Source organism: Zootoca vivipara, chromosome 4 (genome assembly GCF_965207765.1).
Source record: "Zootoca vivipara chromosome 4, rZooViv2.hap1.1, whole genome shotgun sequence".
NCBI classification, from domain to species: Eukaryota; Metazoa; Chordata; class Lepidosauria; order Squamata; family Lacertidae; genus Zootoca; species Zootoca vivipara.
In genome coordinates this window covers 75,866,126-75,877,708 of record NC_142587.1, presented here as the reverse complement: position 1 = coordinate 75,877,708, position 11,583 = coordinate 75,866,126, and the positions used below count along the sequence as shown (strand labels likewise).

At 43.1% G+C, this 11,583-nt stretch overlaps 1 protein-coding gene across 2 annotated transcripts in view; it reads right to left on the bottom strand.

Annotated features, from left to right (window-relative positions):
* Positions 1 to 568: 568 nt before the first annotated feature.
* LOC118085568 (galactosylgalactosylxylosylprotein 3-beta-glucuronosyltransferase 1-like) overlaps positions 569 to 11,583 on the bottom strand; it is a 60,693-nt gene continuing 49,678 nt past the window's right edge. For both annotated transcript variants that reach the window (XM_088668217.1, XM_035116379.3), the window contains 2 exons: positions 10,834 to 10,940; positions 569 to 5,195 (listed from right to left, as the gene is read on the bottom strand). In XM_088668217.1, the coding sequence (XP_088524343.1) occupies positions 10,854 to 10,940 (87 nt within the window). In that variant the 3' untranslated portion in view covers positions 569 to 5,195; positions 10,834 to 10,853. The remainder of the gene's footprint in view (positions 5,196 to 10,833; positions 10,941 to 11,583) is intronic.

Below are 11,583 nucleotides of genomic sequence, written 5' to 3'. Positions count from 1 at the left end.
AAACTATAGTCCGGCCCCCAACAGTGTCTGAGGGACAGTGAACTGGCCCACTGTTTCAAAAGTTTGAGGACCCCTGGTATATAACCTTTTCTCCTGCTCTGGAGGGTAGGACTCGAACCAGTGGCTTCAAGTTACAAGAAGGGACATTCTGACTAAACATACAGAAAAAGCTTTCTGACAGTAAGAGCTGTTCAGCAGTGGAACAGACTCCCATGAGAAGTGGTGGGCACTCCTTCCTTCTAGGTTTTCAAACAGAGGTCGGATGGCCATCTGTCATGGATGCTTTAGCTGAGATTCCTGTATTGCAGGGGGTTGGACTAGATGATCCTCAGGGTCCCTTCCAACTCTAAGATTCTATGAACTCCATTGTGCGGTTGGAATTGACGGAGAACTAGAGGGGCCTAGACAGAGAGTGTGTATCTCTGGAGTGTTAGTTGAAACTGGGTGCGTGACCTTGTGGGGCACTTCACAAGTTCCTCTTTTGGGACTTTCCTGTCTGTGGAAGGAGTGCCTGTTTGCTACCAATGTGTTTTCCTAACATTGTAAAACAAAGCAAATACTATAAGCACTCTGTACAAATAAAGCTTTTATTGGAAATGGGCGGTGGTCCAATTAAGCAATTTTAGACTCTGAGATGAAAGGTCTTACATGAGCCTCCTTCTTTAGATAGTAATGTGCACTATATACTTCAAAATGTGGTAGGCAAGTTCTGCTGCACTTTGGACGTCACCTGATGGGTGGAACCTGGATCCTGCCTCCAAAGTCTTGCCCTGACATCATCACCAGTGGAAGCTCTCCTTTGAAAAGCCCCTTTACTGAAGGGAAGATGAGATAGCAGCAGCGTCTGATTTTTGGCAGTGTGGGCAGCCCCTGCACAGGGGACCAAGCTGAGAGGTGCAAAATTAAGAACATCCATCATTGAGAAGATCCATTTGGGGGTGCCAAATTTTGGCCTCGCACAGGGTGCCATATTGCAAGAAATTACCAAAGTCTGCCCTTGATTCAAGTTATCTCCATGTGCTGTTTAATAATAGCCAAGTGCCCGCCATCATAAACAAGCATCACAAAACGACTTCGTTGACATTTCCTCTCTTTCTCTTGTTAACACCGCGGTTGTTTTCATTTTTGCTTTGACAATACAGAAGGTTAATGGCATTCATGAAATTCAAGGACTACACCACGGGTCCCAATGAGATGCCACAAAGCCTGCTTGAAGCCTTTCTTCACAGCTCTTTACAAACAACTCACTCTTCTCAAAAGACCTTTCTCTGTTAGTTCTGAAAGCATCCTTCTGCTGGTCTGTAGCGTACCTGTTGCAAGGTCACACCTATACCATACATTTAAAACACTCTTATACCACTTCCGCTGCCATGTATTCCCCCAAACAACCCTTGCTAAGTGTGCTGAGAGTTGTTAGAAGACAACTACATAGAGCTACAATTCTCAGCATCCCTTAACAAACTACGTACAGGGGAAGCAAAGCTCCTGAATGCCGGTTGGTGGTCCTGCTTGCAGGTTTGGCTACCGTGAGAATAAAATGTTGGATTAGATGAGCCATTGGCTTGATCCAGCAGGCTTGTTTTATGTTCTAATGTAACTACAGTTCCCATGAGTCTCTGGGAAGAAGCCATGGCTGTTAAAGTAGTATAAGAGGGTTTTAAATGTATGGTTTGGATGTGACCTTACCTCATACAGTTCTGCTGGCCAATTATATCCCCTCATCACAAGGCAAGGCCAAAGATGCCACAAACTCTGTCCCATTCCTTTTCATTTTCTGGAAGCTGGCCTGTCTCTCCGCATATGCAGTGCAGGTGAGGGCTATGTATAAAGCGGGACCTTTAGAAGTTATTTATCCAGCTGCCAGAACATTTCAAAGGCATGCCCTCAAGCTCTGTCCTTCTTCGATCTGTGGCTCAACAGAAGGCTGCCATCAGGAGCAGGGAACCTGCAACACACCAGATGTTTCTGAATCCCAACTCCCAGCCAGCTTGGCCAATGGCCAGGCACGATGGGAGTTGTAGTCCCACAACACCTGGAGAGCCATCCTTGACAGGAATCCTGAAGTCCGCCCTGGAAGCTCTACTTCACACTCTTCATACACAATCCAACCAACATTCCACTTTCTGCATTTTTGTTTCAGTAGCCTCTGGATAGGCAAACAGTCCCCAAGAAGCAGGAAGCTGGCTCTGGTTCATCTAGTCTAACAGGAAGCGGCTTTCTGGAGATTCAGACAGGAATCTTTCCAACCATGTGTGGAAATGCAGGGGCTGAGACCTTTGGCAAAGTAAGGCGTGTATTTTACCAGTTGGGTTGGGGGGTTGGCAGGCCACTGGGGAAGTGTGGGCAGCCTGGATCAGTTCCTTCCCTGCCCCTGCTAAAGGTTGTTATTTAGCAAAGCAATTGCAATTTTGCAAAACAATGAAGAAAGACATTGGGGGGGGGGGGGAATTCCAGATTATCAGTAGTTTTGGATGGGATTCAATCGTATGCCACCAAATTCATGTTGTGCATTTAAAGTGTATTTGGAGATCTTGCATGACAAGCCCAATCTTCCAGCCTTGCTCCCAAACTGGACTATTTGCAATAAGGAAAGTGATGGGGAAAATGCCCTGCATAGTGTGGGGTCACTTGCTTGATGCAACATTGTATAGCTTCCCGACATACAAATTGGCCCTCAAAGGCACAGCAATAGAGCTGACAGGAAGAAAAAAAACACCTTAAAGAGATGCCAAGTTCATATATTTTCTCTTCTCAGTTGGACCTCATCCTTCTCGGTGAAAAGAACAAAAGTGGCTTGGTCTTGATGCTAGAGGTTCAGTATGGGCCCTAGTCCCTATTCTTCAAATATTTTCTACAGCTAATGTCCTCAGAAATTCCCAGGATTCTCTTTGTTCTATAATGAGGTGACCTCCATGATTTCCCACAGAAGCAGCAGCTGGCAAGGGGATCGGAAAGCTTGACAAACCTTTCCTGCCAACCTTAACTCCCACATAGCCTCTTTCTCCTTTAAATTGTACTTTCCTCATTACTGTGCTTCTAATTATTTTGCTAATTTAAGACACCATTTCTCTCCCCCCCTCCTGTAATGCAGCGAGCATGAAATATATATGACATTTCAACAGAGAGTATAAAATTGGTTATTCCCTACTGAGATTCAGAAGAGCAGAGGGGGGAAGTATATTTTCCATAAAACACGCCAGGCAATCCAGGTTGATATAAATGGCATAGGCAGAAAAGACCCATGTTACAAACAAGCTAAGAAACAAATAGGTATCCAGCCATTTATGAATCATTTTTAGAGGTGGCTCAGTTGCTAAAAAAAAGTGTCCTTCTAATTCTTGGGTGTGAGAATTTCCACACATATGTAAAAACACCAGCAGTGGGCTTTTGTGAGCACAGCCCACCATAGAAACAAACATTTGTGCTATCACGTCATTCTACCTTTTCAGGTATTTGGGTCAATCAATTCTTTGTTTCTTTGACTCTACACTGGCCCCAAACCTTATTGATGTGCTGACAATACCTTTCCAATTACAGATATAAGAAATTACTTGTAGGTGCTTTTGTTTCCCTTTAAGACTCATAATGGATGAATATTTCTGTTTTCAGTAGTCATTTCCATCCCCAGTGGTTCCAAGTCTTGATTCTGGGTGATGCTGCATTTTTTTGCCACCATCACATGTATTTGAAGCTTGGAGTCGACAGCTCAGTATGGCTGAACGCTCTCTGCTCACTCCAAACATGTTGGTTTTGTTGGAGTTCATAGCAGTCCGGACAGGAAATGAGTTGAGTTTGATCATGCAAGTGCACCGACAGTTCCAGAATGTGTAATAGTTCTACAAAGCCCCAAGAACAGAAGAACTGACCAGCTGTATCTAACCAAAAGTCCACCTATTGCAGTATCCCACTCCCAGCCACAGAATTTCATGAAGCCACTGCCCAGCTATTAGCCAAGATTTCACCCACTTGAAGAAGGAGAGAGAAGCACTGGATTCAGAACATCTTCTCTTCTGAAAAAGATTTAGCCAAAGAATACTGCACATGAGGATTTCATCCTGATAAGTTTTAGACAATGAATGGTGTCATTCACACATCATGGTAAACTATAGTTAATGATTTCCTGTGCACATGCTGGCCTTAGCCAGGTTGCCCCTCCCAGCTTTCAGTGACAGGAAACAAAGCACATTCACTGGCTTAGCATTACATCTGAACCAGGGACCATGGTTTGTTTCACTCCCAATAAATCATGCTCTGTACCCAAGGCTTGTTCTTGGCTTACTGATCAGGGTTTGTTGCAGCAAACCAAGCCATCCTCCCTGGTTCAGATATAGCACTAAACAAGGGATCATGGTTTGTTTTCTTCATACACTAGTGGGGAGGAGAAAAAGCCCCCTTTGTGCATTCACAGCAAACCGTTAACTATGGTTTACTGTGACATGCAAACTGGAACAATGAGGCTCTTGGGTTCAATGGACTCACTTTCTAGCTCAGTTTATCATTCCAATCCAAGAGGAACTGGAGATGGCTGGAACCATGTGTGTCACTTCGGATCTTTTTATAAAGGGAACTGATGCAGAACTCAACAAAGCCAAAGAATGAACCACATGTACCTCCAAGCATGAACAGCCTTACTGCATTCTTCTGGAGGGCAAACCCCTCAGATTGAATGAGGCTTTAAGCTATTCTGAGAGTTTCTCTTCCCCCAAAGTGATGTTGGCATATTCCATTGTTCCCATTGCAGGGAAGGCCTCCTTTTGAACTGCTGTGGCATGGAGCAGATTTGCAGAAGCCCTCATCCCATCGCTTCACAACGCAGAACTTCAAAAATCAGGAAGAGCTTTGTCCAGAGGGAAAGCCTGGTTCTTCTTCCCTTGCCCTGGAAGGGGTGTGTGTGTGTGTGTGTGTGCGGGTGCATCACATGCACACGCACACACACTTATATATTTTTTAAAGGTCCTTCAAGAAATAAATACAAACGTAGAAACAATTTCTCCTAGCTGCATGATGAATGGCCATTGCACAAAGCAACTGGACTTGGGGTTCCACATTCACTTCCTTTCAGTCTTTCAGTCTTTCTTTCTTTCATGGCTTTTGGGACGTGGGAAGCTGGTAGCTATGAACACAAGTGGGATGTTATTCTTCATTGCTGCATCAGTTTGCTGCTGAGCTAGTGTGGAGATGAGAACAGTTGCTACCTGCAAAACAAACAGGGGAGGGGGGATTTTTAAAGAAACGTGTATAGGTACTCAGTGTGTCTTAGGACACAGTCAACCAGATCATTGTCAAAGAACACCTTGCATCAACACAGTAGAATCTCTGCCTACAAGGTTTCGCATTGTTGCAACAGCTGACTCACCCACCTCCCAAACTGGATTGCATGCATCTTTTACTCTTATGAAACTTCTTTTGATAAATTTTCAAAAACAATGTCTCACACAGGGTGGAGAGCTATCATTTAGGAAAGGCAAGCTCAAAGTGACCTTGGAACTAATTTCATGGCTGTAATAATATTATTTTTAATTACATTTTCACTCCATCCTTCCTTCGAGGGCAGAAAAAAAAATGGTCTCCCTCCAGTATTTACTTATCCTCACAACAACTTTGTGAAGTAGATTCAGCTGAGAGAAAGTGGCAGGTATAATAAGGTCACTACACTTCCCAGGATTCTTTGAGGGGAAGCCATGACTGTTTAAGTCAAGCATCCTCAAACTTTGGCCCTCCAGATGTTTTGGACTACAATTCCCATCTTCCCCGGCCACTGGTCCTGTTAGCTAGGGATCATGGGAGTTGTAGGCCAAAACATCTGGAGGGCCGCAGTTTGGGGATGCCTGGTTTAAGTGATATAAGAATGCTTTCAACGTATGGGATGGATGTGACTGAAGTGTTATAAGTTGCTCTGCTTCTTTCTTCCAGCTTCATGGAGTTAGCCAGGAAACCAAACATCTTGTTTCTGAAACTACAATACACATAGTGTGGAGGAAGCTTATCACAGCACTGAAGGGAAATGGATCACTCAGATGGATTTGGGCTTTTCAAGGTGGCAGTGGTGCAACAATCCCAAGGGAAGATTTCCTCATTCATTACACTTCTTTGCCCTTCCTTCCCAACCATTTGGAATGCCTACAAAATAGGAGTAAGGAAGTAATGGACCCAAAGTTAACAGGCAAGTAGCCCAGCTGAGCAGGGATTTGAACCCAGATCTCCTGGAAGGCAGATCAATGACTATCATCACTACAACACACTGGCTCGGATGCAAGACCCACAGAAAACGAGTAGGAACCCCAGTTTTATTAATTTCAACAGTGTTTGCCCTTGAGTAGGTTTGGATGCCTCCCTCTACCTGTCACAATCCAGCACAGGGCCAAGTGTACTCAAGCCCATTTATTTTAGGGGAGTTAAGCTTGCTTAAGTCTGTGCTAAATTGTGCCCAGTGGGTTGAAGAATTTAGCTAGGTTTTTTTTGGGGGGGGGGGACACAAAACAACACCTGTGTTTGAACATTTTATTTTCTGCCCAGGTCCAAAGAAGTTCTATTATAAAGAGGATTATAAGCAACTATCTTTTACTTTCATGGTTAAGGACAGTTATTTATGCCATCCAGTCTCCTAGAAAAGCAGGAGAGGGGAGGGGAGAGAGAAAATTAACTGGCAACTTGGAGGCAGCTCTAAGACATATGCTTGCTGGAGGCAGAAACAAGCTTTTTACATCAGTGATGTAGAATGGAGACAGAGCAGCTGCATAAAATAGCAAGAAAGGAGGGAGAGAATCAACCCCCCCACTCCTTATTATTGTGGGAGCTTATTATATAACCCCCCAAAAAACAACCACAGTCATCTTTTTTATTCTTCTGAAGGGCATTTTTGAGGGTTGCAACAACACAAATGAGTATTTTCAATCCTACAGCTGAAGAACATCTTGCAAATTGACCATTTAGCCCCAGGGTTCCCAAACTGCGAGGAAGATCTCCCTAGAGAGATGCAGACAGTTGCTAGGCTAAATCAAGCTTTTCCACGAGACACTGCAATCTGTGTACAGTGGTACCTCTACTTACGAATAACTCTACTTACGAATGTTTCTACTTATGAATGGAGCTCCGTCCGCCATCTTGGATGCAGTTTAGATAGGATTTTTTCTACTTACGAATTTTTAGATAGGGTTATTTTTAGATAGACTTACGAATTTTCCCCCCAAATGCATTCCTATGGGATTCGACTTACAATTTTTTTTGACTTACAAATGTGCGTTCAGAACGCATTAAATTCGTAAGTAGAGGTACCACTGTACTGTATGTGTGGTTGGCCCAGGAGGCAGCAGAGAATGGTGGTGGTGTTGGGGGAGAAAACAGCATTTCTACACACACACACACACACACAGAGTGAAAAACTTGACTTTGTACAAACCAAGATGTCTGTGGTGGAGTGACTTTGCCTATTCTTGTTGCAGTTTCCTGATATCTGTCTGTCTGTCTAAAATGAAGGGCAGGATGAGCCTTGAAGTAGGTATAAATATTTTGTAGATGGCCAGTAGGTTCATGGCTTACAAAGAACAAACTGATCTGCACTTTAGTGCTGGAGAAGAGGGAGCATACACAACCCAAAGAGAGATGGGGAAGGAATCAATCTTTTTTTTCCTTCTTTTTTAAAAAATAAGACAAGTATTTCTGAAATAGGGTACCATATATTAGCCATGGGGAACAGGTAGCCTTTTGCTCCTTGTGTTCTTTTTTCCGAGGGCTGTAGGATTACTTATGCAGAGAGAAGCACTCATCTTTTTGTAGTAGTAATTAATAATGAATTTTCAAAAACTTGAAACAACATCCAGAACTGTTCAGTATATGGAAAGGAGGTGAGGAGAAAGGCAACAGAAGGGAGAAACTCTTTATTTTATTTTTTAAAAAAATATATTTCATGGGTACTATCTCATATCCACAGAACCCTAAGGCCATTCATTTTCACAGGCAGGTCTTGAGGTGCTCCTGCTGAATGAAGTGTGACAGATGTTGACCAGGGAGAGGGCCTTTGTGGTGGTGGTGCCTCATCTGTGGAACGTTCTCCCCAGGGAAGCTCTCAGGTACCCACACTGTAATCTTTCCAGCTCCTGGTGAATGACTATATATATAATTTAATATTTCACTTTTCAAAGGAAAAAAACCCTTAGCTTTGAATCTGAAGTGATTTTATGTTGCATTACCTGCGATGTTGCTGTTTTTTCCGTGGTCATATTTTATAATGTTATTTTAACTGAACGTTGTGCAAGTATGTTTTTATTTGAAAGGCAATCTAGAAAATGTATTAATATCTACCATGTATTTTGGAAAATGGCTTCTCTGTTCATTCCCTGTGTGCTTCAATGATATTGTCACTGAGCACAATGGTTACAAAGTGGGGGCAGCAATCTCTGTCAAAGTTCAGATGTTGACCCCATTTTGAATCAAGATGGAAGTCTGGAACATCACTTTGGTGTGACTCTGCCGCCTCCGTGGGCATAGGTTTGGCCACCTCTTGATATCGTTGCCAAATGTGGCATCAGGTTTCCTGAGGTGGGGGTGGCAGCCTTCACCATCATTTCTACATCAGACGCCCTTTTGAATCAAGATGGTGGACTGAAACGTGACTTTGGTGTGACTTTCTCTGTAGTGGCACCCGCCCTGTGGAATGCCCTCCCATCAGATGTCAAGGAAATAAACAACTATCTGACTTTTAGAAGACATCTGAAGGCAAGGCAGCCCTGTTTTTAGGGAAATTTTAAATGTTTGATGTTCTATTGTGCTTTTAATTCTGTTGGGAACTGCCCAGAGTGGCTGGGGAAACCCAGTCAGATGGGTGGGGTATAAATGAATATTATTATTATTATTATTATTATTATTATTATTATTATTATTGGTGTGATGGGTCAAAACTCACAAATTACGTACAGTGGTACCTCGGTTTGCAACCCGAGTGTCCATTGTACTGAAGTTAAAAGGAGCAGGTGACATTAATGTAATCTGCCTGTGAGTCATTCCAGTCAGAGTAGACAATATTGGGCTGGATGGACAAGCAGCCTGACCTGGTATTAAGCAACTTCTTATGTTCCACACTCAGCATTTCGTTTGGCTCCCAATTCAGGTCATCCCCCCCCCCCAGGCTGCTTTCCCTCTTTAATCTACAAGCCAAGCCCAAGATGGACAACAACCCATTTTTATATGCACGGAGAATTAGGGCACCGTCTTTCAGAAACTCTGACATAAATCCTGTTGGAATTAACCGGAACAGAAGCCTCAGTCCCTGAAAAGCCGTGTTTCGGAGTCGTCAGCAGATACTAATTCCCCTCACTTTGTTACGCTGCTCCAAAGACTTTACAATATGTCCTTTCTGTGAAGCCAGGATCAGATTTGTAGTCCCTGACCTCTGCCAGGCTATGATGGCACTGCCCGAGGGTAACAAACTTGGCCGTGTCCAGGCCAAGAGGGCTTTATCGTTTCAGTTCGCAAAGATAGCTAAACTAGGATTTTCTCAACAAATCGTCTCTTCTCCTTTTTTTGAAAAAAAAAAAACACTAAAAACCACAAAGCAGCTAATATGTTGGAGAACAAAGAAGTATTTATGCTGCACTGCTGCATATAGGTGGTTTCAGATTCTTGCCTTTGGGCAAGTTTAACTATTAAAGGAAATCAAGCCTTCCCCACTGTTGCCCTCCAAGTCCATTCCACCGGCTCAGCCTAATGCTGTGATGTAGAATTCATTTCAAGGAGGTCCCTTGCGGCATGAACTGTGGTTACATGACATACATAGCTAAAGGAAAACCTTTGCAAGACTAAATTAACCATTGCCTATGCCCTGGAGGCTGCCCTGACTCTTATTTACACAGCCAAACACTTTATAAGAATCTGTACCAGAGGTTGTTCCTATCATGGGCTGAGTCAGGGCCACTCAAGATTGAGAAATTTGGGTCCCCCCCCTCCGGTGTATGTCAATGACAATATGTTATTGTCCCCAAAATGGTACATTAATCTGCATTTGTACTGGATCACCTGCACGCCATTCTGCTTCATTAACTGTTCTGCGATGCTTCTCCAACACTACCACTTGGAAGGGCACTCTTGTGCTACAGAACAACAATGACGAGACGAAAAACAAACAAACAAAAAGCAAAACAAAAACCCAGCAACATTTTCCGTTTTTTAAAAAAATTACAGGGTTTCTGCAGAAGCTAGAGGGCATGGAAGTAGGATCCTGTAGCATTGCCCGAATATCATCAGGAGCACAAATCATTATGGCATCTGCAAAGGCCCTGAGTTCCAGTAGCTCAGGACACATTAATGCCATACATGCAAAGCACCACGATGCCACTTTAAACTTCCTCCAAACAGTTGTAGATTTTGTTAGGAGACCTCTGTTTCCCTCCCAGGGCTAAAATTCCCAGAGTGGTTTAACAGCCAATCCCTCTTCACAGGGAACTCTGGGAACTGGAGTTGTGTGAGGGGAATACAGGGGTCTCCTAAAAACTCTCAGCACCCTTAACAGACTACAGCTCCCAGAATTCTTTGAATTTATGGTGTGCTTTAAATTTATGGTGTGAATGTGGCCGTAGATAGCACATCAAAGATAGTTAGGATGACTGAAATATCTTAATGTTTTCAGGTTCTGCATCCAACATGAAAGTTTTTCAGAAGAGCTATTCACAAGCTCACAATGAAGTACAGCACACGCAAACATGGGCGTAGCCAGGATTTTTGTTGGGAGGGAGGGGGCAGAACCTCAGTTAGCTAGGTAGTTTTATTGATTGAGGGTGGGGCAGTTGAACTTCCCTGCCCCCCCCCGCTTTGGCTATGCCCATGCATGCAAATACTTACAGAAGAAGGTGATTTCCTGATTACACCTCCACCCTTGGATCTGTGAATCCGCGTTTGCCTTCATTAACCAGTGTTGGCTTTTCTGTCCTCGTGTGCCAGACCAAGACCTACGGAGAGAATGTGCACCTTATTAGGATGTCAAGAATCTCTGGAACATGTATACATCAATAGGAACTGCAAGCCTTGTTGGAAGGGCATGTTGATACTGCTCTTTCTAGTAATGAATTAATGAATTAGATGTATATTCCGCCCTTTGTCACAAGATCTCAGGGCAGTTCACAGAATAAAATATAAGATAAAAACACCAAGTAAATAATTAAAACAAAAAACCAAACAAAGCAATAACCTTCCCTTTTAAAAGATGAAACAGGATATCACAAAAAAACCAAAAACCAATTAAATAACAATCACTCCTGCTAATGTGGGATTCATTTGAGTTGAGGTAATTTTAATCTGTTTTAGTTTTTTAACCGTGTACTCAAATTGTAATTTTATTTTATTGCTTATCTTTCTATAAACTGCTTTGAGGTGGGTTTTGTTTGTTTTTTAGAATCAAGCAGGATATAAATTTTATGAAACAAACTAACGAACAATTCCATGAGCACTGATCCCTTTGTAACCCAAACAACCCCATATTTGCACAAGGGGGGGGATCAGAGGGCTTGGTGGAACCCCAGTGTTTGGGAACACCCCAAATGAAGACTAAGCATGCTCTGTAGCCACAGAATGTTGAGCCACAAGACACTTCAT